This window comes from Phyllostomus discolor, chromosome 4 (assembly GCF_004126475.2).
Source record: "Phyllostomus discolor isolate MPI-MPIP mPhyDis1 chromosome 4, mPhyDis1.pri.v3, whole genome shotgun sequence".
Taxonomy (NCBI): domain Eukaryota; kingdom Metazoa; phylum Chordata; class Mammalia; order Chiroptera; family Phyllostomidae; genus Phyllostomus; species Phyllostomus discolor.
In genome coordinates, this window is record NC_040906.2 from 189,174,089 (window position 1) to 189,200,797 (window position 26,709).

The window sequence follows — 26,709 nt, forward strand, 5'->3', positions numbered from 1 at the left end:
CTCCGCGGAGAGACTGGCTAGGGCCGCGCCGGAACTGTGCGCAGAACCTTCCACGCGGCGGCTGCTCACAAATTGGCCTTCGCTGGTAGAATCGACCACAGAAACCACAACCACTTCACACGCCGCCACTTTGAAAAGCCAATAAGCAATTCCACAAGGTTGGCTTGGCTGCACAATTCTTTAAGATACTACCATTTTACAAAGCTGCTGGTTCCATATTTACCAAAACATCATGAGGCTGTATTTTTTTTCCCTATGTATGTGCAATACATCACACTGAGATTCTCTTATTGTCAGTGGCCTGAAAATTTATTGCTAACTCCTCTCCATCCAAAATAAAGCTAAAATATTTTCACTGATGTAGCTGCAGAATTTATAAAGTTACTACTTAATTAGTTTTACCTAACTCAAAGCCTCCTACGTAGGGATATTTTACATTGGAAGAGAACCAGCCAGGTGCTTGGTACATGTGTTTATTATATTAATCTACCATAACTGCAAAAGCAAGGGAAGACAGGTTCTTTGATCTGAAAGTACATGACAGGAGCTGAAAGAGCCCCAAGTCCTGACCCCTGGGGTCTGCAAATGTGACCTAATTTGGAAGTAGGGTCTTCCCAGATGGAACCCTGGTACAGTGGGGCCATGAGGATGGGCTCTACTCCCACGTGGCTGATGCCCTTAGAAAACACAGACGCCAGGACGACGTGAAGACCCCTGTCCCCAGCTGCAGTCTTCTCTTTGCCACTCTGAGCTCTTCTGTCTGATGGCCCCTTTCCTCTCCCTCTTTGCCATGGGATGCCTGGCAGGGGTCACCTATCTGTCCCAGAGGCTTCGACCCCAAGCCACACTGGCACTCAAGCATGTTAAGCTTTGCCATTACCCACACATTTCTCTCTGCCACCTCCAAAGCAACCGAGATACACAGACATGAAGGCAGTGGGCCATGAGAAGATGGAGGGGCTGGAGTCACGTCGTCATAAACCAAAGAGTACCTGGGACCATCAGAAGCTGGAAGAGGCAAGGAGAGGTTCTCCCCTCGAGGCTGGAGGGGCCTGGCCCTGCCAACACCTTGATTTGGGACTTCCGGCCTCCAGAACTGTGAGACAATACATTTCTGTTGTGTTAAGCCACCCAGTGTGTGGTACTTTGTCATGAGCCATAGAAATTAGCATAGTACGGAATCAGAAGATGCTAAGATGTGGAAAAATTTCATAAGGATTTTCGATTCCCACAGAAATAGTTTTAATTGTATGGAATATATACAGCTTGATATAATAATATAAAGCTTGATAGAAGATCAATATATAAAAATCAAATGTATTTTTATATTTCAGCGATGAATTGGAAATTAAAATTTAAAAAGTAGTATCATTTACAATGGTATCAAAAATATGAAGTACCTAGGGATATATCTGACAAAGGATGTATAAGACTTGTCCACTCAAAACCTGAAAACAGAAAGTTTTAAAAGATCTGAATAAATGAAGAGGTAGCCTACATTCAAGGATCAGAACACGTCCATTCCATATCTGAGCAGTTCTGAGCTGAGTCCTAGCATCTCAGGGAAGCAGGTGAACAGGAACATGGTAAGAAACGGAAGGGAGATTATGTCACCTTTCTGGTCAAAGTCGTCAGCAGCTACTCCTGGCCGCCCAGCCTCCTGGCAGAAACCAGAGTCCACTCAGCAAGCTACCAGACCCTCACTGACTGGCCCCCCTTTGCCTGTCTAACCACACCTCCTCCTGTTCTCCCCCTTCACTCTGCCCGAACCACACTCCTCCGTCTCTCTCAGATGCCACCACCACTCGGTGAGGCCTGTGACACCGCCACTCCCCAGTCCCTTCCCTGCTCTGTTTTCCTCTCGGCACTCAGGTCCTTCTAACATGGATGCATTTAACATTTTCCTGTTTGTGATCTGTGCCCTCTTTAAGACGTAAGCTCTACGGAGACAGGCATTTCTGTCTGCTCTGTCCGCTGTGGAATCTCCTGTGCCTCTAACAGCATGCGGTGCGTGGTTGTGAACCAATGGGTGAATGTGGGGTGGGAAGCTCTGCTCTGGAGTCCCAATGTGTGAGCCGCTGAGGAAAGAGAAGTGTCTTAGAAGGGGCTAATGATGTCTCATGACTGTGTTCCCGCCTCTCTGGCAGCAGCCGCTACTGTGCCTCCTTACTGCTTTACTTCGCAAGTCTTTCCTTAAATACACCCACCGAACCCCTTCACTGTGAGAGGCACAGAAGAGGAACTGAGGAAAAAGTGTGTGATGTGGTTTCTAATGCTAAAGAGTTCAGGCAGCATGGAAGGTTTGAGTGACTAGGGAAGGCTTTGTAGAAGAGAGGATTTGAGGTAAACCTTAAAGGAGGGTGGCATTTTGATTAAGCTGTCTCGAAACAGCAGTGAGGTGGTTCCCGGCTAGCACAGTGGCGGCCACGGCGCCCGAGGGTCAGTGGAGCCTGTACTGCCATCACCTGTAAGAGTGCTTGGGAACGGGTGATGGCAATACGCATTATATATTATTATGTATAATTAGTATAAATTTGGGAATTTATGAAATAATTTCCAGAAGGGATTGAAGGATTTTCTTTTCTATGTTAAAATGCTGAGTCTACTTTCATTACTCCATATTGAGGAGGAGGTGAGTCCTTCTCTAATCTGAGTTTCAATAGTTAAGCAAGAGCTCGGTGCTGCTGCCAGGTAGAAATAAGGTGCCAGGCGGGATAAAACAAGGTGGGGGGCTGGATTTGGCCTGCAGGCCTGTATTTGCCACCTGTGCAATAAGACGTTAAATACCAACATTCCTTAAGGTGAACATTCACTTAATTATTTCATTTTGTATTCACATTTTTTGGTTATAAAAATGTATACGTAGGAAAAAACTATAGTAGAACTAGGTTAATATCTTTTCTTTCTAGGAAGGAGTTCAAGAGCGGTAAACCCCCCAACTGAATGTATTCATTTGCTAGATAAAGGCTGGTGTTTAATTAGAGACATCGGTCAGTGTGGTAGGAGAGGGGAGATGGGCGGAGGGCAGCTTTTCCTCACAAGCACTGCAATTGTCTGCAGTTCACCCTCAGGAAAGAACACCAGCTCTGGGGCCAGAATGCCTGGATTCTAATTTTGGCTCCACCACTAGGAGCAAGTTTCTTTTTGTGTCTCAGGGTTTTCGTATGTAAAATGTGGATAATTATAATCCCCAACTCTTCGAGTCATTGTGAAGAGTAAATAATTTTCTGCACGCAAAGTGCTTAGAACAGTGGCTTATTCGAGGGGGACCCTCAATCCAAGTTACTGAGGGCTCCCCTCAATATTATTAATATGCAGTAGTTACTGTCATGTCTGCAGAGAGTTGTTACCACATCTCATCTTTCCCCACTACAAAGGGTAACTTTTCTCGGGACCTCGGAGATTTGTCCCTGAGGCTGAAGGATATGTGTCTTCTCCAGGGTTGCACAGCTTTTCAATAGCCACAGGGGCATCTGTTGATGCCCAATCCCTGTAGCAGTTTCTTTCCACAATGCTCTAACCTTTGGCAGGAAAGCAGATCTGTATTTGTCTATGGATTATGAAACCCAGGTGTCTACAAGTTTCTGGTAGATCCAGGTTTCCAAACTTCCATCCCAGTTATTTATTCATCAGATTATCTAGAACGGTTGAAGACCAGTTCTATTACATATCTTTATCCAGGATCAGAGGGCTAAGAGCACATAAGACTACAGTCGTATATGTTTGGAAGAAAATCAATTCTTGTTCAACAGCTGTATCAGCTATCACACAGCTAAAGAATCTAGTTTAAGCTTTTAAGAAAGCACATGGGAAAAATTTACTGCACTCAAATACTATGCTTTGCAAATATTAGAGAACTTATTTCCTTAAGGAAAATCAAACCAAAATGCATTTTAAAATAGAAGGGATTTACCTTTTAGTTCATTATTTGATTGAGTTTGGCAATATAGAAGAGAAAAAGAAACCATACTGATACTGTATGTAAGATTCTGCCTTGCTAGTTACACACTGAATTTTCTAAAATTACATCTATATTTTCCCTAAATTCTTCATAACAGTTGAACATCAATGTACTTACATTGTCTTTAAGAATCAACAAATCAGAACATAATTAAGAGACTATAAGTGATCAAATGTTTAAGTAACTTAGTTATTTGTAGCATATCAAGTGAGGTGAAAAGCTATGTTAAATTCTAAAGACATCATGGATTTAATATACATCTTTTCAGGGGATATTTTTGTAGATAATTCAATAACAATTTTAAATGAAGGATTCCAAATAAATATGCCCTTTTGATTATTATATTAATGAGTCATTCTATTCTCTCCTCTCCCCTTTAGGGTAAGAGCAATGACATAAAAGAACATTATTATATATGAAGTATTAAATCCAAATTTATCTCCCAATAAATGCATATTTGAGTCCATAAAACCACTTCTTCATCAATCATCGTTTCAATGACACGTAGCACCCAAAGCACCATAAAACATAAAAGGATGAGGAGAAAATGTATGGCTTTAATGATTAAGCCCAAGTCTCTCTAAAAGTTCTAAAAGTAAATATCTCCTCTCTTAATGGTGCATATAAAACAAAATGTTCCGGCTGCTAGAGTATAATTTGCTTAACTGTGGGGAAGAAAAAGAGGGCCAGCCAGGGCCAACTATCACCCAAGTGTCGAGGAAAAGGGGTTCCTCCAAAGGGAAGGAGTCTCAATTTGCTCAAGAAACCCGCTAACAGCCAGGTAATGAACAGCAGCCGTCGAGAGCTCAAACTCTGAAAGTTGATAGCTGTGTGTTCAACTCCTAGCTTGTATTGAGCTAGTCATGCTTAATGGATACATTCCAACCTTCAAAGTGCTTCCAGTTCAGATGATGGATAAAGAAGTTCACGTGACAATTTACGGAGCAGTGGTTCTCCAAACCACACCAGCCATGTCATCAGTGTTAATTAAGCAAAACTGGAGAGCAGGGGTTGGGACCAGCATCAACACAGAATTTAACGGGAGAGGAGCCCAATCAAGAAATAAGAGGATGAGGAAAGAGCAGGTGGAAGAGTGTGAAATAGGGAAGATAATTTTTAGTGCTCTACCAGGGTTATGTATCCAAGGCAGTTTAGTCTTAGTAGGATTTTAGGAAAACTGACCAAATCCAGCATGGAAAAACGAACTACACGATAGGCGACTCCCAGAAGATTTCTGTTCAGGTGGAGCAGATGTCACAGGAAGGCTTCAGTTACACAGAAACCTGCCAGAAAAGTTTTGGGGAGGAGTAAGGCAGAAAAGTGGAGATGGTGATGGAATGCCACCTTTGGCATAAATGGGTTTCTTTGCCAAAAGGGGAAAAAAGAACAATAAGGAGACTGCCAAATTCACATGCCCAGAAGTTATTAACACAATTCCAACGACTTCTCATTCAGTTTACACAGTGCGTTTGGCAAAATGAAGTGATCAGGATGGAGAAGGTGGAGTATTAGAGGAAAAAAAAATACACATTACTTGTGTCATTGGCTCAATAAACAGGAAATGAATTTGCTGACTAACGTATTAACACGCTGGAAAGAGTTGCCCCCCCCTCCCCCATTAGCCTGGGACCAGTGACATCAGTATTAAATACTGTCAGGCAATCTCATTTTATGTAGAAGAGCAAAAAAATAGTCATTTTGATTAATAGTCTCCCTCTATGGCTAATTCCTTAATAGAGTGGAATAAAAACCTCTCCCAGAAGTTAAGAATTAAATATTAAAACTTAAGGGGCTGGATAAAACTGTTAGCTTTATTTTTCATTGCAAACGATGGAAAAGAATGACTCTTAAAATGTTATTTGCCATGCATTAAACTAAAGTTGAACATTTCTTCTCTTCACATACACACATTAACTTAAGGAGATGTACAGAAGTAGGTGGGACTGAAATTAAGCTGAGAGCTGTCTGATGCCCGTGACTAACGCGAGTGCGCTAAGGGTGTGCCAGTGCTGGCTGAGCACATCCCAGGGAAGCCAAATTGGAGGCGCTCTCATTTCACTTCTGAATGAAAAAGCCCTATCACTGGCAGTGGTGGAGCATCACCAAGGTTACTCAATATCAAATAGCCTGCAGAGATTCTAAACCAACACTAGAGACTTCAGTTGTACAGTGAATGATAACAAACCTTATCCACAGTACCTTCAATGTAGCATTTTTATGCTGCACTGAGTGAAATATAGAGGCCACTCAAGTTACTCCCTTTATCAGGAATTAAAATAGAATTGCTGAAACAGCAGACTGGCTACAGGCACACACACAACAAAACAAAACAAAAAGCCTTTGTTTAAACAATCCAGAGTGCTTTGTTAAGACCTGGATCATTTAAATGACTGTCCTCGCTATTCTATCTTTTGTGTGTTGCTTACCATTAGAAAAAGACAACATGCCTCTTTACCTCCGGTAAAAGCAATGAGTGTTCATTTTTCCTTTGCTCCTGCATCTGACTTCCTCTCTCATAGGTTATTAACTACCCTTCCAGGGTTACCATGCTCAGTAGCAAGTATCACAAAAAAACTGGTGAGCCATCGAGTCCGACATGCGAAGTTAAACTGCCTGCTGTGGGTGGCATTCCCAATCTGTCAAGTCCTCATTTTTGTCTTTGCTCTTCTCTTTTCTCAACAGAGAATTTAATCCATTGTTTCATCAGGTTGGGCGGCTTTCCCTAAGGACATAAATTCCAAAAGAAATCCCTATATTTCTTGTATAAAGTCTCTGAAAGCATTATCATTTGTCTTTGAAAAGTCAACCTAATGAAATTCACAAGCACTGAACAAGAGAGCACCAGATGAAGTCATCCTTTTTACCAAAGGTTTAGTAATCCGGTGGGGGCCCCATGCCCTTCGAGCCTCCAATGCCGCCCAGTGAACGTCAACATTCTTTTGCTCCATCTCAAAAAGTGCTTTCTCCAGTTCTCAGTTTAGGAGACGGAAGTTGAAACCCACCCCGGCCTGTGCCCCAGAGTCCATCGCCTGGCACCTCCTCAGGGAGCATCCTCCCATTCTCTCTCTGTATCCAAAATCTCTGCCCCTGCGAGGGCTCCCTTTGATTACAACTGTGTTGTAATCGGCATAGTTTTGAACCAAGCAATAACATTACCTCTACCCTGCCACCACCTCAAAATACTGTCCCTTTTTTCTTTGTTTGACAGTTTTTGCTTTATTTCTTAAAAGTTATTTGTATTATACTTCTGCTTATAAAAATCATTGTTATCTGCCCTGGCTGGCATAGCTCAGTGGATTGAGCACGGGCTATGAACCAAAGCATCGCTGGTTCAGTTCCCAGGCAGGGTACAAGCCTGGGTTGCAGGCCAGGTCCCCAGTGGGGGCCATGTGAGAGGCAACCACATATTGATTTTCTCTCTCTTTCTCCCTCCCTTCCCCTCTCTAATAAATAAATAAATAAATAAATAAATAAATAAATAAATAAAAATAATTGTTATCTCACAAAATCTGACTTCTTAAACCCAAAGACTTCCTTGAAACTGCTCCAACGAACGATCCATTCAGGAGCCTTCCCTTCAGGTTCTCCCTGTCCGTGAGTACCATGATATCCTCATTCTCCTCTTTCTCTTCCCGGCTCCTTCTACCTACTCCGTCCCACCCCCTCAACTAAAGCCTTCCTGACCCAGCCCCCCACCCCCCCCCTCCATCCCTCATCTCACTCCTGCATTTCACCAGCTGTTCTGTGGCTTCGGCTCTCAGGTCTCCCCTAAGTCCTGGATGACCTCTCCAGGACCTGCACAAACCCAGCAGTATTGACAGTGCCACGCATGGGGCTCTGTGTTGGGTCACACAAATGACAAGCAAAGGTCCTGTTCCCAAGGATCTCGCTATCACCAGATGGGGAGACATACATGAAAATACAATTATGTACCTCAGTATAAGCAGTTTAATGGAGGGATACAGGGTTCCATGGAAATGTGTGGGAAAGTGTAGAAGCAATGCCACAGTCTGCCCAGGGGAGTTCGGGAAAGCTCTGTGGGGACCCGGGCACCCCCAGGCTTCTTAAAGGACGAAGAGGAGTTGGCCAGGTGTGAGCGGCTGTGGTTCGGAAGGGAGGAGGAATGGACTGTGACGTGCCATGGAGAGAAAGCGTGGACCAGACAAGCCAGCATTCCAGCTGGACCTTATCTTTACATGCGAAGGCACAGGGTTCAGAACTTGGTTGAAGGGGTTGAGAAGCATGGGGAGGGAGAGGGAGTTGGCAGATGGAGGCAGGCTAACACGGGTCAGATCATAAAGGCTATCAGATGCTGAGGAAGTTATGAAGGAGGCTGGTGGAGAATTTCTAACAGAGGAGAGACATGATCAGACTTAGGTTTTAAGGACAACACCCAGGGACAAGGGTGAGGCTCAATGATACCACTGTCGTGAACCTCACAGTGAGTAACTCATCCACGTATCCTATCTCCCTGGCCGGCTGTAAGCCTCTGGCAGAAAGTGGCAACATCCTTCATCTTTGACTCACCTACAACATCCAGCCCCGTGCCTCTCTTGTAGGAATCGCTTAGGAAATTTTCATGTCAACACATTTGTCAGGACTTATGCCCAGCAGTAAATTATATCTTTGTGTCAATAAAGTGCACACATAGCACCCTTAAGCAGTTAAGCACCGGGGCCAATCAGAATGTTAGACCTTAGACGGAAACTCAGAGATCATAAATTGTTTTCCAAAAGAGGAAGGGAGCACAGAGGTGGGGTGTGGTCTTCCAGCAGCCCACAGGCAGCGCTGGGGTCGCGTCCTCCGGGACAGGCAGTGACAACAGGATGAGGTGTCGGTGCTGCCGTGGTTTAGGAAGGATCAGACGCTGTATTTCCTAACTCATTCAGTGGCTTTTCTGAACAACGAACCACCCCCCACCCCAACCCAATTCGAGGCCTATCTTTGTTTAAACTAGAAAATAATTTAAGCTCACCTTCTCCTTTTCTAAATCAATTTTATAGAAGGATTCTTCAGGAAGAACACAAGTAATGAACTAGACAAAGAATAAACTCAGCTGTAAGAATTAAGTCATTGGGTGTGTTTACTATTTCCAAACCCTCATCTTTCTTTTGCTTATCCCTTCTATAACTGGTGGCCTCTTGTTTTTAATCCACTGATGTACTAATGACCTATTATAACCCTAATAGTAAGCACTAAATGTCATTCAACTGAAACATGGTTATAGGTATTAGTAAGGTATGATGTCTCATGGTGAAGCTTCCTTTCTTTATTTCTCTTAAACTTAACTGAATGTTAATGAAATCAGGAGAGAGTGAAGCCACCACCTTTAAGACATCCATGAGCTATTCTGCATTCCCTACATTAATTGCCTGAAGAAACCAAATCTTCCTTGGGCCTTTCCATTCAGAGAGTGAGCCCTGTGCCCGTGACCTTTGGAAAGCTGAGGGCACTGAAGAGGCATCAAAGGGACAGGTCCTCAGGGCCTGAGACCACAAAAGGCCAGCATGGGCTGAAGCTAGAACCCTGATGTCATCCTGGCTCGGTCATCTGTGAACTGCACAGTGGCCATAAACTAATCCTGTAACTCCGATAAGCCTTGTTTACTCACCCGCCAAATGAAAAGGGGGTTTACTCATCGGAGGACCTGGAAAGTCCCTTCCGGCACCAGCATTCCAGGCACCTTCCGGGGGTGGGCAGTGAGTGGGGAGAAAGACACCTTGCTCATGTGGTGGAAATGAATCTTGGTGCTGACCGTCTATGGCCGTCCCTGTCATTGATGATGTGCCTTGTCTTCCTCCATCCCTCTGCCCCACGCACACCTCTGCAGTGTGAGGGGTGCGAGAGGAAGCACCAGCTAAACCAGGACAGCCATCTGGGAAGGAGGGCGGACACTGATAAAATATTTCATTTGTACTCCATTGCACTTAAATTAAAATGCACCCTTTCCTTCCCTCCACAAACTGCTTCCACTTTGAGATACTGTACATAAAAGTTCATTTTATTCCCATGTAAACAGATATTCTGATCTTTATTTTACAGATGAGAAAAGGTCAAATGGTGGAAAGAACAACTCAAGAGTAAGCTCAAACCACACATCCCGAGCACAGAACTGAGTCGGGACTTGAACCTACATGTGCCTTTTCCTGTTACACAGTGAGGACAGCAGGAGGCTGCTGGAGTTTAGGTCAAAGCCTATTTTTTCAAATGTATTTTCCAACTGCAGTTGACACACAATATTGCATTAGTTTCAGGTGGACAGCCAGTGATCAGATGTTGCCATACCTTGTGAAGTGATCACCACAGTCACATTCTACTTTCTGACCAGTAATGGTAATGATTACATAGGTGTTTGCTTTATAGTTATCTGTTAAACTATACCTGCTTTATGTATTTGTCTGTGTTATGTGTCATATTTTTATAAAATGACAGGGGGAAAAAGATGAAGAATTCAATGTTGTTGGCACAAGGTCAGTCAAGCAGTTACTCATCTGGAGTCTGTGTGAAGGGGTGAGCAGACGCATCCATCCAGGACAGAAAGCTCTCAGTCAACAGCCACAGGCCCCACACAGGAAGGCGTCTCCCAGACGGTCCTCTGAGAAGTGCCACAGGGCCCCCAAGAGAGGAATAGCCAAAACCACAGGACATCCGGGATCCCCCAGGGACCCAGGGACCCAAGGAAGGGAGATAGGACAGCCAAGGCTCCTCACCAAATCCAGAACAGAAGGGAGTTAGGAGGCTGCTGCTTCTTTTTTTTAAATGGATTGACTCATATTTATTAATAACATTTATTTTGTATCAAGTGTGTCATGGTGATTATTTTAGTTAATAGCATGTTATCTATCTATGCCAGGGGACTGAAATCGACTTTCCAAAAAAAAAATGACAGAAATAAAAAAACGGGGAACTAGGAGGCCTCCCCACAATGCAGGGTAGGAGCAGCGAGCCTTCGACACAGTCCGTGGGTCAGAAACTGTCCGGGCAGCCTGGCGACCACTGCCTGGAAACCTTGCCCACGGTTTTAAGAAAGGTGTATCGTTCTCTAATGTGGAGCAGGCTGGTGTGCACACATCTCACACACACACACACACACACACACTACTGTTTTTAATCAGTTGGAACAGTCATTTTTTCACACTGTAAACCCTCAACTCCTGTATCTGCAGATATAATATATGCAAGGCTCTGACTGTGCGCTAGCGCAGGCCAGGTTCAGCACTCCTCCCCCATCTCACACTTGCGGTTCCAGAGCCGCAGAGCAGACTGACCTGCTAAAACAGATTTCTTCGGGAAAGGGAGCTGTGACTAAAGAACATTTCTGATACCAGCAACAGATGTTCTGGGAACTAATTCAGGCAGCAGCAGTGTACACAGACACTGTAACTAAATTGCCTGTTAAACATACTGAGAAAGTATGTTTATCTCTCTCCCAAGCTGGGCTTTTGGGGGGCGGAGCCTGAGAAAAGAGCATGGCTTTATTGCAGCCTTTAATATGCTTTCAATTTTCAGATGAGGTCTCTAGGTCATAAGAAGTAAAATCCAAACCTCTCACTGGGCCTGGGCATGCCCACCCTGCCCCTCAACTCCCCGTTTCCAACTTAATAAAGCTGAAGGTCATCCAGATAAAAATCAGTTAGGTAAAGGTTACGCATCATCGCAACTTGGATGAAGTTCATGAAGGGCTTAAACGACGATGGAGATGAAAAAGATAGAATTCTTCTGGAAATTCAGTAAAAAGCTGAGTGAATGCTTTATGGATAGTGGAATCCATTTTCAGAAATTCGCTCCCCATTGCTAGCCAGATGTCCCGCTGAGCTGACACCAAAATACTATTTTTATATCCAGGTACAGCAGGTCGCCCAGTAGCGCTGTTTCATGCAACAGTGTTTCACTACAGTGTGCATAAAATACTGTAGACAAGTACCTCTTCTTTCCATCAGTTAGCCTACACTGGTGGCATTATACGCCATTATGCTGTACTTGCAAGTGAGAACTTACTGTACCTATTTATCTCTAGTAACAAATCAACAAAACCAAATCATTTGATCCAAGAACATGGCCACCAAAGTCTATCAAATTCTCCAGAGACTAGCCAATAATAACAAAGACTAAACGTTTCTGCTCTATTTGAACCACAAGAGGGAAAAGTGCGCATGGAGGACACCTACTCTGGGTACTCCACACGCCATTTTCAATGCCATGGAAGCCCAGTTCCTCTCCCACGGGGGCGGGGACCCCTAGTACCTCCTTATCTCTGCCAGTGGACGGATCTCTCCCTCCCTGTGTGCCCGGAGCACCCCACACACAGCCCAGAACACCACTATCTGCTTCCTTCGGTCCTGACACAAGGCAGCGAGAGCAGCCCCTTAAAGACCCACAAGCTTTAATCATTCATTTAAAAACTCCTGTCATGGTAGGAGTTGAAGCTCAAATATGTATTAAATTGCACTTATGTTTGTCGTAACTCAAGCTTAGCTTTTTAATAACATTTTTGGTAAACCTGGTGCCTTCCTCACTCACTCTACTGACCATTTCTGCATTACTTTAATAAGCACATGTTTATAATGCTTAGTTATTAACTGATATTACTCACTTTATCACTTCCTTCCATATTTTACGATCCTCAAGAGGAGAGCTGACCTGTCCATAAGAACGGACACAGCAGTTCATACAATGAGCACTTAATGACTATGAAAACGTGCCAACCTGTTTAACATTACAGAGTATTCCTTCCTTAAAATTAGGGTCAAGGTCTTAGTAAGAACAGAAGGAAGAAAACAGATTTCCCATTGTGAATAATTAGCTATGCTTCTACAATAGATTTGTAAGCAAAGAACGTGGAGGTCAAATTAACCTAGGCTAGTAACCTTATATACCATCATACCTCAATAGTGCCATCTATTCTGGAGCTGGATTTTTCTTTTTAACTTTCACTGGAAATGAGGCAACAGGAACCCTGCACTCACCTCCTGTTTGCCTCAGTGGCTAACCTGGTGTAGGGGAAAGGAAGGTGAAGTCCTGTACATGTGAGGAAAAGCAAACAGATGAAGAAGAAAAGACTTCAGATGCCCTTTCTTACTTTATCTTTGCCAACCACTGTTCTCAAAGTTATTATCTACAATCTCTTAAGGAGTATTTCATTTAAATCCAGACTTTAAAAGTTGAGCTCCAAAAATTTTCCAAAGTTACTAATTTTGTTAATAACAAACCCCTCAGTGAATCATTTTAGGGCATTAAGGCAATTACTAAAGCATTTATTTTTCAAAATTAAATCCAAGTAAAGGCAAAATCAATGGTAATGATATTTCATATGGACCTACTGAGTAGTCCAAAAGAGAATAAAACCAGACAAATCTGCATGCAAATGTTTAATTGTCTGAGGGATGCAAAGAGAAGCTCTGATCTGGTCCTCAGACGCACAGGAAGGGCACAGGGAAGCACGGGTTCCTGGAGAGTGATCAGAACAAGCTGGGCCTGAATATTCAAACTCACACACACCTTCCTGAAAGCACCCTCTACCAGCCAGACCAGGCTGAGGAACACTAAACAACGGCCCTGCCTTGGGGCTTTGTCCTGGGAACAGTGCCATTTAAAACTCTTGTTGATTATTTGGGGGAGGAAGGTGAGCTACAAGTAGAGAAACTCCTTGTCAAAATAACTAAAGATAATCACTAGGAACTGAAGAGATCTAGAAGACATTTTGGGTGGATTTAGGTGCATTATGTGACCAACATCAGGAAGGCAAAGGTCAAAGTGCAACTCCAAAACCATACGAAAGAGCCCAACTAATGGCATTCTTCTCATTTAAGCTTGCAGTCACTAAGTATGTAGGTTCCTGTGGTTAATGAGAAAGAGAACCAAATAATGTCCTCATTTCTGGACAGTTAAATGTCAAGACTGTAAGATACAAGATAGAGTAATAAGACACATGTGAGATACTCTAAGTGTCATAAAAGATTCAAGGAACAAAAAAAGAGCTTTATGACCTATGGTCTGCACAGTTCTGTTCAGAATACCACGTCTATTGTGAGTCCTTTGATAACTATTTCTTCTCTCTCTAAGCAGAAATTATCTGCTTTCTCTAACTCCCATACAGCAGTTTTGGCCCATCTTGAGAATTTTTCACATTGTGATTTACACTATAAATAAAAGTATAAATTCCTGAGAGCCAAGGTCCTGCCTTTGTATTCTGCACTTCTGCCAGGATATAAGATTCCCAACAAATAGTTGTGAAAAGCAATATAGTGCAGCAGTTTAGATTTTGAGCTCTGCAGCCTAAGACTGTCCATGTTTAGCTCCTGGTCCTACCACTAACTTGAGATGGAAGGAGAGTTTCTAATTTCTGTGTCTCCATTTTTTTCATGTGTAAAACCACCCCAGTAATAGTAAGCAGTAGGATTCCTGTGAGGATTAAATGAGACGATTCCTGCCATGGGCTTAGAATGGCCCTTGGCATATAGTTAAGTGTTTAATGAATGTTCACTAGTAATCAGGAGTTATAGTAACAGCACATTAGTGAATGATTTACTGAATAAATGACTGATACACAAGTAAAAACTATCATGAAAATTAGGTGGGCCTCGTGCTGGGTTTTGACAGTATTTCTTTCAGATTTAAATCTTGCAAAAATACAGGACACTCAGTTAAAGTAAATTTTAGATAAACAAAAAGTACTCTTTTAGCATAAACACGTCCCAATATTGTATTGCAGGAGGGAACTGGTAAAGCAGCATCTGGGAGAATAAGAACATTGGTTCGCTGTTTCGAGAAAAAGTCTCTTATTCTTAGAAGTCATTCCTTCCTCTTTTAAAGAAACTCCTCCCTTCTTTATCACTTCTAGGAAGTCCTCCCTGTCACACATTTATGTTCTCTAACACCAACGATCAGTCAAAGTAAAAGTGAGAATCTTAAAACAGAGGACACCCTTCTGTATTTGCCACTGACCACAGCATTCGCTGTTCACCAGCTGACAGAACCTACGCTTACTGGGGCCCAGTGGGTGCTGCCCAAGTTCTGATAAATCAAACAATCTGCAGTCCTTCAAAGTCTTGAGGGTTCCCTTCCCTCCCAACTTGAACTACACAGAACAAACTTGTAGAAAGTTTAGCTTTAACAAATGTGCTTTGAATACTTACAGTAGTTTCAAAAAGGCAGTGGCAAAATTTCCCATGTCAGCAGGGGCTGAACTGGACTAAGTTAGTGCTGGTGGTTTAAACTCACTAAACGGTTCCTAGGCTGATCTGGGTTCTCTGAGGACATGTCTGTCAACAGGCAGGTTTCTACAGAACCAGGGCATATTAGAGTATTACAGTATCTCAAAAAGGCCTTACCAAGCCTTACAGTATTGGTAAGGCTTCTGGTCAAAAAGACACCACATACTCTATGTTCATTATAAACAAGTCTTCTTTTACAAGTAACAATCAGATTTATGCTTTCCATTCGAATGGCCAGTCATGCAAAACAACAAGCGTGCAGGTCGCCACCTTACCCCTCAGCACTGTTTTGAGGTTGAGCTTGGCTTGGCGGTGCAGGTCCTCCACGCAGGGGGGCCTCGTGCTGGGAAGGAACACGTTCTCCTGCTGGTGCCACGGAGCGGTGTAGTGGACGGTCCATCTGCTCTCCTCGTCTAGGTTGGAAACCGCTGTGGAAAGAGACAGAATCACTTCAGCTGTCAAATGAAGTTTCACTGGGTCCAAATGGATCACATCAAGATGGATTCTTGGTGCCTAACACCTTCCTGGGTGAGAGCCAGCAAGAGGGAAATAGCGCGAATTCTGAGTGAGCTTTAATCTTACTCAGGGGTCCTTCCTTTAGACAGCTCTAAAGGAACTGGTGAGGCTGTCCACCATGCTTTGGTAGAACTGTTTACTCAGTCAACTGCTTCCTGGCCTTTGAGGCCCTCTTTCTAATTCAGTGTTAGAAAACGATTGACAAAGCTGATAGAGCCCTCAAACTCCTACTTAAGTCCACCAGGACCGGTACCTGTTATTCTATTATAAAATGCCATTGCATCAGTAAATGTCAGATTGTCCAAACAGAAACAAATTTCCTACTGAGAGTTTGAGACCAAATATTTCTTCCCTAAAGCATTATTTTAAAGCATCACTGTTATAAACTCAAAGTTAAAAAAGTAAGCATAAACATTCAAGGTAATACACTTAAACAGCATATCTAGTAGAAGTACAAATCAATTTGTGCTATAAAATTTTCTCTGTATTTCTTACTTTCATGAAATACTTTTATATTGAAATGTGTTTTTTTTTAATTCCAATGTCCTTTACTTTCCCAACAAAATCCAATTCAACTGAGTTTTCCCAGCACAAAAAAAAACGATGAAACCATTAGAGGGAAGGGATGATAGGTAATTGTGAGAGAATGCTAAATCTCTCCAATCATTCCCCCTTATTCCCTCTAGGGCTTGACACTTCTTTTCTATTTCACGTTCCCTGACAACACAACCTAAACGGGCATACCACTGGAGCACCAAATGGATTCATCAGCAACTATGCATCTACCACAGTAAGCCAAGCGTAGGAGATACTGGAGAAGTACAAGGAAAAGACCCTGTGCTGAGTCACTCACAGGAGGTGACAAGTGTAACACCTGCAAAATCAGTAGGTACTAGAATTGGGAGTCAGGGGCGAGGCTTCCCGGACTCTGACCCACGCTACAGAGTGCACACTGGGCATATCCACTTCTACAAATAATGAGTCTCTGGTGGGTAACGAGACCATGGAACAGATTCTCAAAATAAAATGAACAAGCACACGTGAACTAGTGAACTATCTGAACATATTTAAAATTAACACAGTGGACCCCACAGCACAGCTACCAGAACTATTACAAGGATCAAGTGAAGTAACATGTGCAAAGTCTTAGCTCACAAAATGACTCACATAAACTCGGCTGTGGCAGGAGCAGTGAAATGACTCCAAAGGAGCCCCTGACCTTAGAACCGTCATGAAGGAGGAAGTGGGCCTTTCGCAGCACCCAGGGAACCTGGGTCGCAGGGTAGCTCTCACCCCACGAGCCACCTTTCCTACAGCTAGTAAATTCTACAAGCCTTGCCCCCAAATAACAACTCATTTCATAAATGACCCTGCCTTCTCCACCAATTGCTAAATGGAAAAGTAAACACTGAGAACTAGATGGCAAGTTAAAAATAAAAATGTCCTGTGTGCTTTCTGCTTGTAATGTTTGACAAAAAAGTATGTAAATTAGGCACCTAGTATTTCATGTATCCTCTTGTTGAATAAATGTTTTGCATGGTGCCTATAGCTGTCAATCTTAATACATATCATCCACAAAGACCTGACTTAGTCTTACTCACGTAGCTGAAAATCTTGCACAGTGCGGAACTCACCATATGTCCCCCAAAGAGGAGCCCTAGTTAATTACAATGTTTTGTGCTGATGGCCACTTATTTGGAAGATTGAATTACCATCCTTCCTAGTTGAAAAATATTGAAAACTGAAACTCATCCTATTTGCAATTACAAATCAAATCCAAGTAATGGTATTTGAATCTATGTAATCACACCATTAGCCCTACTCTAAGCTACCAACTGACTCCTATGAAAGAGCAGTTGTCTCTTCCCTGGTGTAGCTCACTCTCTGGAGGGCAGATTCTAATCACTTCATCCGAAGACAGCCTTCTGAGTGAAAGAGCCGCAGAGAGCAATCCCAGGGTGCAGTTCTTTGTTGCTTTCTCCTAAGTGTCTCTTTACCGATGGCTCCTACCCATGCACATTCATCCAGTTTAAATCACTGGTCCCCAAACTAAACTAAAACTAACAAACCAATAACTATGTAAAAACAAACCACGTATTTCTAAAAATTATACTTTTCCAGCGAATGAAGAAACACTTAGATAAAAGAAATGTGAACCAATGGTAAGTACACAATGAAGCCACCAGCACAAAAGCTGTGTACTTTACAATGACGGATCAGTCTAGACAGAATATGTCCTCCAGCCCTGAAATACAAAACAGAGAGTGCCAGGGGGTTTAGAGGATCATCTCCACCGAAAATATGTGACACAGTGCACAGAGGTTCCCTGCACAGTAAGCCAAAGCATCAAAACACCATACATCAGGGTGGACATAAAGTAAATACAAGGTTCCCCCCTTCCCTTTCTTCAAAGGGCTTCTTTTGAGAAGCATGAAAGGGGTAAATTCACCTGAAATCTGAACCATAAATAAACAAGACATGCTGAGATCACATAATTCTGCCCTAAAGTTACAAAAGTCGAACGTATTTGAACAACCTGGTGGAGAATGGAGTTTAACTTGTGTTAATTATGCTGTTTCCACTCTCATTCTGCCACTCAAAAGGATGAACTAGCACATAAACACACACACACATAGTGGGGAGAAAAGAAACTACTTACTTTTCTTCTTAAAAAGTTTAATTAAAGACTTGAGCTTTGCATTAATGAAGACCACCATTTCCAGGATGCCTACACAGGGCTTAGAAATTTAAATCACATTCAAAGCTCAGTCCAGCGGGCAGGTGGCAAGCTGCATCCTTCTGCTCCAGATTCTAACTTCTCGCTCTCTTCTCCAATCATTAGACGTCTGCCCAGGCTGATGTAACTTTGGAGGTTGAGCTTATTGTCAGGCAGTTACAAACCATTAACAGTCCTTGAACCTGAAAATCTCCCACTGAAACCTAATCTTTAAGGCTCAGAGCCGCCAGTGACAAACGTGTGCAGAAAGAGAAAGCCAATCACCATCCTTATTTGCATGATAGCCACCTCAGTCATTCTGCCTCGGGGCTCATTTGTTCAGTTTTCTCTCCAACAGATCAGAAGTGTCTCTGCTCTGTAGTCCACAAACCAGTGCAGGTTTCCTCTATGAAGGTCAAGGTGAAGCAAATGTGCTCCCAATTTTCAGTAGGTCACGATGAATGTCCAGATCTTTTTACTGGAGCCGACAAGTCTTAGAGCAAGTCTGTGTTGATTCTTTGGCTCTCCAGTTAATTCAGGCATTGGAACTGATTTAGGGGGAAAAAGAGCCCAACTTTTGTTTCCCTGACCACGCCCCCAGGCTCTGCCTCCCGCACCAAAGAAGCATTTACAAGCAGTAAAACTTTACAATAGAATCTCCACAGAGCTGTAAGTGATGACTTGGTTGCATTTTCGTGCAAATTAGTACACCAGGTCTTCTCACCCAGTTTTTTCCTTTAGCCAGTGATTGAGAATCGGCATTGTAATTGTTCCAAAGTTTGATCTTATTTGCACCTAGCTTTTGCAACTCTCTCCTCCAAGCGAAACCCCAACTTACCCACTCCAAAGGAGAAATTAGATAAAGCACCCTAATCATTTAAATTGGTATTTTAAATTTAATTATCTAAGCACCTGGCTAAATAATTTGTGCGCACACACACCGTCCCCGATGAGGAAGAAGAGGAGGAGTAACTTCAAACATTATCTGGGTTCCTCTTTATTGTGAGCAGAACACTGTTCTGGTTCTTTTGTCCATTAGTAATTACCCTCAGAGAACTGAGGGAACACAGACAGAGAGAAGAATCAGAAATGGGGTACAACCAGGCACTGGAAAAAATATATTCTTGGGTAGAGGAACAGGGACAAGAAGGAAAAAGAACACAGATCAGGAAATGTTATCAAAACAAAAGAAAATAATGCTCCTCACTTCTTCCCCCAATTCCACTTTATGGCAAAACAGTTTCTGAAACACGTTAGACAACCTCTTATTTCATAGCTTTGGGCCAGACTTACAACTGAATGGAAAAATGTAATAATCCACTAACTCAAAACGTTTAGTTTATAACAAAAGCTCTTAGTCAAAGAATAAAATTTATATAAGGGGCTCCCTCTAGGGAAAGTTTTGGAATGATTCCTCCTCTCCCCTTAATCTTAAATTTTGAATAACAAAAGCAAAGCAAACAAAAAAAACCCACACATCGTATTACCATACATATTATTACAGATTGCTAATTTGTATTCTTTCAGCTTTACTTAAAAGTAATCAGATGGCCAGATGGCAAATAAGAAACTGAGACTAGGAGTTAAATTATATAGCTGCCTTGAATTAGTGAGCAAAGTTCCCCTTAGGAAAACAAATTTATAAGCAACAGTGACCTCACTCTGCTTCAAGAGCTGCCTCCAATCCTCGACGCACTAGAGGCGGGCAGTAGAGTGTTCTGGACAGAAGCACTCCTATTCACACCCACAGGCTGCACGTCACCCACCAGGCACACTTGCAACTGAAAATGGCATGTAGCTTGTTTTTTTATTGTATATTTTTTCCATTACTATTTACACCCTCTCCCCCTCCAGCAATCACCACACTTGTCCATGTCCATGAGTCCTTTTCCCTTTTTGCTCAATCCCTGTACCCCTTTAACTGCCCTCCCCACACTTAGCAGTAGCTTTTCATGTGTACAACAATGGCATCTGAACACTGATTCAGTCATTAAAAAGGTAAATGTTGAGCACGTACTAAGGGCCACTCATCTGGGACACATCAGAGGTCCCTGCCTTCATGGAGCTTACATTATTTGACAAAAACCTACATTTACACGGTACACTGGTAAGTGCAATGGGCAAAAGAAAAAGTTGAACAGGATGAAAGGAGATCTGGGGACAAGCAGGTGGCCAGGATGCAGTATTAAATAGGCGTCAGGGTAGACCTTCCTGAAAAGGTGAGGTTTGGGTAAAAAGTTTAAGAAAGCGATGGAAATAGAACACAAATCTGTTCATTGGGTAGTGAGGCTTTTCCTGTCCACCAGGACTAGGGGGAGAAGTGCTCTCAGAAGATGAACAGCAGTGAATAGCAGTCAGAGTCACGCATGGAGCACTCTCCCTTCCCACTCAACATGAAGCTTGACATTCAGGGGCCACAGTTCTGCAAAGATAACACCACTCTGCGGTTCAACACTGGTCGGTGGTGAGCCTAGGGGTCGCAAGCAGGCTTCCACCCCAGCATCCCAGGCTCTTCGTCCTCCGGGCATCACTCCAGCTCCCTCAGTCCAGATCTTCAGGTAGCAACCAAACACATTAGGATTTTGGTTGTGTTACATGCCATGCTGTGTTTTCAAAGAGCTTATTATTAATCATAAAAATTTCCCCAATAATTTTATCATCTCTTCCTGTCTTGGATATAAGCATGAGAACAGGGGAGTGCTTTTACCTTATAACTTGCATTGCCTTGATGTCCTGGTTTATTGAAGAGCCACATTTTTATGGAAATGTCTAGTCATTTTTAATTGCTCAATTTATACTTTCGGCAGAAAACATTTACATCCTCGGTGCTTCCTATTCCAATGCTAGCCCTGGAGAAGCAGACACACTTAAACGAAAGTCCTAATGTCGCACATGTGGAAACAGGACAGCTCAGTACGGGAGTGGACGGCCGGTGCCAGAGCCACCCGCCCAGCATGCCCTCTCTGCTCCTTGGCTTTGTCATCTGTGAAATGGAGGTAAATAACGGTGTTTACACTAGAAGGTTAATAGGAGAACTGAAAGTTATTATCGGTAAAGTCATTAGAACTGTACCTGGTTTGTGGTAGGCACATACGAGCATTTATTAGATGAATAAAGTCTTAAGAGACAGCTAAGCAGCCCTCAGCTTCAGGAAGGGTCAGCCGTGCTTTACCAGACAGAAGGCCACCACCCAGACCTCAGCTGTCCTTTGACTCATCTCCCAGTCACACTGCCAGCTCCGCCAGGGGCAGCACCAAACCTGCCACTTCGACACTCATGCTCACAGTACCTTTTTTCCAATAGCCTAAAATTCTATCCCTAATTATTATTAAAAAAAAACCCTCAGTGGTCACCAGTAAACTAACTAGTACTGATGGTCTTTTCCTCTCCTCATCCTTCTATTTACCTTTTCAATCGCACACTGCGGATGACCCAGGGCTGGGGCTCTTCCTTCTCTCCCCCTGCAGCGCACTCCAGCGGCCCCGGAACAGCATGGTTTAAGCCCCACAGGCCCGCGTATTTATGCCAGTTTTTTACGATAAGCACTGAAAACGTATTTTCCTTCCCCTTTTGTTTTCTTAATAATGTTCTCTTTTTTCTAGTTTACTTTACTGGAAGAATACAGTATATACTACATAGAACACAAAAATCTGTGTTTATTGACTGTCATGTTATTGGTAAGGCTTCTGGTCAACGGGCCATTGGTAGGTAGTTAACTTTTGGGGGAATCAAAAGTGAATTTTTGACTGTGCGGGGCTCAGCACCCCTATGCCCAGGTCACCTGTAGTTCCTTTCCTACATTTGATTGTTTCTTCTCTGGATTCTGACGAACCCTTAACAACTTAAGAGAGTCAGTCCTTAAAACTGTGTCCTGTGCTATTTACTTACTACCCCTTGAAGCCTCAATGACTTTGCTGATGCAAGTCGGGAGTCTGCAAATCGCAGCCCTTGGGCTCAACCTAGCTGGCCTATCCGTAAATGCTGTGGTAACAAACTAAAAGAGAAGAACATTTCATGATGCGAACGTTGTGTGAAATCCAGGTTTCAGCACCCAGCAGTGCAGTTGTAATGCAGGGCCGCGTGCCCGCTTGTTTGTGCAACACCTAGGGCAGCTCTCGCACGGAACGTGAGGAGAGCCGAGACGGTCTGCCCTCTAAAACGAGAAACAGTGACTATCTGGACAAGCGATTCTTTGACCAGTGTGCCACAAGAATTTTTAAAACATGCAATACCTGACTATTTAGTCGGGGCACTGACCTCTTTTCCCTTAGACTATCAGCTGAAAAATGACAACAGCTACCACAACAATAGCCGCCTGGTGTGAAGGAATCAAAATTATACCCATTTTTTGTCAGACAGACAAAAGCCGTATTTCTGGTGTGCTGCAGAATTTCAGCAATTAGTTCACGTGTGCCATGAGATGAGCAAGGCTGAAAAGTGCTGACTGGGGCCTTTGCAGGAAGAGACTGCCAATCCACGGATGACGCTTCTGATTTTAACTACCCCGCTCAACCTTCACCTCCACCTCCTGTCCTTTATTTGTCTGCCACTCAGTTCCACACTGCCAGCCTCTACTCATGTTCACATTATCTCAAACTGGATGTCTAGTTCATACCCATCTGCCTCCCCCTCCAACCCTTTCCGCTTATCAAGAACGTTCACATTTCTATTAGGGTGATGGTCAATTTCTCAGGGAACCAGACAGGTAAATTTCCTCTCCAGGTCAAAGTAAGAAAACAGGGATCTACAGCGAAGATGAGAACTGGGTGTCCTGCCCTCCCTTTCAGGAGTGCTGGGTTTTGAAAAGATATCTTTAGGTAGTACATTCAAGGTAGTATATCTTACACAAAAGTCCTTTTAAAAACATAGGTACCATAATAAAAATATTTAAAGTAAATCATATTTCTCTAAATATTTCAAAGAAAAATATGCTCTAGTCCAGGATTTTGAAATTCTATTACCACTATTATTGTATAAATATTGGCATCTTTATTCATAAAGTTCCAACATTTTGACTTAATCTTTCCCTAAATCTTATTTCTAACCAAATTCCAATTTTTTTCTTCTAGGAATCACCTGGTTATTTCTACAGTTATCCGATTACTTCCCAGGAGTAAGTATATAATATACAGGGAAAGAGGCATAGGAATATTTTGCAAAGTAATACATATTAAAAAAAAGTTGGACTGAACTATGCATTTACGTTCAGCCACTCAGCAATTTTACATTGAGCACTTATTAGCTGGCTTGTGGTAGGCATCTGGTTAAAAGTAAATCCAACCCGATCTCTGACCTTGGGAAGGTTCCACAGTCCAGTAGGGATGACACACCCAAACGGACAAATACAATAAAGTAATGAACAAGCATAGGGAGAGAGATAAGACCAGGCTCTGAAAGGGGAGGATGACAAAGGGCACGCACCTCATTCAGAAAGCAAACAGCTGCTAGAGAGCGGAAGCAAAGAGGGGACTCAGGTAAGGCACAGTCACAGGTCACACAGAGGTGGAAGCCTGCAGAAGCTTCTGTGGAAGCTTACAGGAGGGTGGTGTGGGGAAAGGGTGGCAAGAGAGGTAGAGAGAGAAGCAGGGGCCAGACCCTGGAGGCCCTGCTTGATGAGGGGGTGGATTTTAGTTAGTGGGCTACGGAGTCACCAAAGGAGTTTAAGAAGGAAAGCTGTAGGGCCAGTGTTGTATTTAAAAGCAAAAACCAAAACGCAGTGTTGCATGATATGCATGTACATCTGAATGGCTCGACTGGGCCCAGCAATCCACACTACCAGTGAGGAGGTCAAAACCAATTCTCATTTAGGGTTATTTTCTACAACTCCCTTGGTCTTATCAGCCTGCATTTAACAGTTTGCAGTTCAGGAGCCATTATATACTTAAGGTATAACAGTCTAAAAATTAAAATCCCACCAACTTATAAATGACTGTTACCATTCAGGGTTCATCTATTATACAAACTTAAAATATATTCAGTGTTGTTATTATTGGAAACAAAAGATTACATGTTTAGACCTAAAACCTTTGTAAGAGCAGAGCTATCTAGGGCTCCCAGGACTCTTAGATGAGGGCTCCATCCCCCTATGACCCTCCCCTCTTTTCCGGCCCTCCTAGGTACATTAAATGCAGCTAGGATATTAAAAGTCTTTATTTTGAGTCCAAAAATCTTCACAAACTTTGCTAAACAGTGTTTACTAAAAAGGAACATTTTCAAATACTGTACACAGAAAGCATATAATATATATAGACATTTGACCTACACAAAATCAAACCCATGCTCAATTGAAAATGGAATATATAATCCATAAAGGTCACTGGGGTCTTCTACTTTGGAAGAAGAGGAAAGGAAAATAACAATCAGACACAATGGAGCTCTTTTCTGGTCTCTAAATGATAATTTTAAGCACTTCTCAATGGACTTTTAACTTCAAAAGTAGAAAATTTCTCAGTCCAACCTTATCAATAAATAGTGCTTAACATCTGAAATAGAAGATTGTGCATGACTGAGTTAATTTAGGTATACTCATTATTTTTATGCATGGTTAAAATACTTGAAATATAATTTTTAAATCCACAATCACCCATTGTTTCTTGTGCTTTTCAGGCTCACTGGAGCTTTGGAAAACATACAGCAGAAAGGATCCAACATAAGCCCCTGCCCTTATAAAACATACACACTTAGTAGTAAGTAGAAATCTCTAAAAATTAACTAGCAACATAATCTACTTAATAAAACTTGCAATAATGCTTCAGTAATAGATAAACTTACAGATAATTTAGGCTTATCCTCTGTTTATTAAGGAACAAAGTCTTCCTATAACAAACTTCCAGAGGAAAAGTTTACGTTTCATGTTTTTATAAACACTTTCACATTGAGAGCAATTATATATAGTCTATAATATCTATCAAAATAACAACCATTATTGAAGCTACAAAGCAAATCAATAATACAAGCAGGCGAATTAATATAATCCATAAAAGTATAAATAAGAGAGTAAATTTTTAAAATAGGGCTGCCAGATAAAACACAGGCTGCTTAGATAAAGCCAAACTTCAGATAGAATTTCATGATTAAGAAATTTTTTAAAAATCTATAGTCGCCCCGGCTGGTGTGGCTCAGTGATAGAGTGCCGGCGAATCAAAGGGTCACCAGTTTGATTCCTGGTCTAGGGCACCTGCCTGGGTTGTGGACCAGGTCCCCAGCAGGGGGCGTGTGAGCAGGAACCACACATTGATGTTCCCCTCCCTTCCTGTCTCTAGAAATAAATAAATAAAATCTTTTAAAATTTCTCTTAAAAAAATCTACAGTAAAATTCATGTTAATACAATTGTAATTTACAGTATTAAAAAATAGCCTTAACAATTTGATACAACATATGAAAAAATATACTTCATATTATTCAAGACAAATGGAATTGACTATAGGTTATTGCTGTTTGGCATTTAATTGATTAGAAACAAACCAAAAGATGAGTTGGTCACTTATGACTGAAGAATCAATCTCATTTTTCACATCAGGCATTTTTCTAATGAATTACTACAATTCATCTCTCAGCTAAGATCCTAAGCATTTAAAACTTCTACTTCTCTTTGATTTACTTCCTAGTTAGCTGGGAAGGAATGGATATAAAAGGAATGAACATTAGAGCCATAGCTCAGTGGAAGGACCAGCCTGCCCTCTCCATAACCCAGCAGACAAAACTGGGACAATCAGTATTATGAGCCCCTCATATGATGGAATACCAAGTATAAACATTGCCTACGGTAAATTCAAGTTAAACATTCTTGAGACGTTAAAATTTTCTAGTTTACAGAGAATACAAGAGATAGGAGAAAAAAACAAAAAACAACCAGTCTAACTAAAAGTGAAACATTTTGCTGGTCTGGTCTCTGTAATAAGTCAAATAATAATAATAATAATAATAATAATAATAGAAATGTGCCAAATTAAAGGAGATTTACAGATGCATGATTGTGGATAGGATCCTAGCTGTGAATAAACCAGGTATAAAGAAAAGCCTTTTTTAGATGAGTGGGGAAATCTGAATGCATAGGTGTCACCTTACCCTTTTTACAACTGCATCATGAAGTTTAAAATTACACACACATGGGGTTTTAATGAATGAAAACATGTCTGGCAACACGCGCTCAAGGAGAATTACTTTCACTGTCCCATGAATCATGTTATTTCACAAAAGTTCATTGAAAATCACCAATATTCTAGAAGTTCATTGGTATAATGGTCTTTCTTTTGCTTCTGAATTAATCTTTAATGATGAATCATATGGCACATTGAAAACA

The 26,709-nt window shown here is 42.2% G+C and overlaps 1 protein-coding gene across 4 annotated transcripts in view; it reads right to left on the reverse strand.

The window, feature by feature from the left end:
* NHSL1 (NHS like 1) overlaps positions 1-26,709 on the reverse strand; it is a 127,429-nt gene that overhangs the window by 42,572 nt on the left and 58,148 nt on the right. For 3 of the 4 annotated variants that reach the window (XM_036024778.1, XM_036024777.1, XM_036024780.1), the window contains exon 2: positions 15,450-15,602. In XM_036024778.1, the coding sequence (XP_035880671.1) occupies positions 15,450-15,602 (153 nt within the window). Of the gene's footprint in view, positions 1-15,449; positions 15,603-18,349; positions 19,454-26,709 lie in introns of those variants that run through there. The other variant, XM_036024779.1, reaches the window with a different exon arrangement.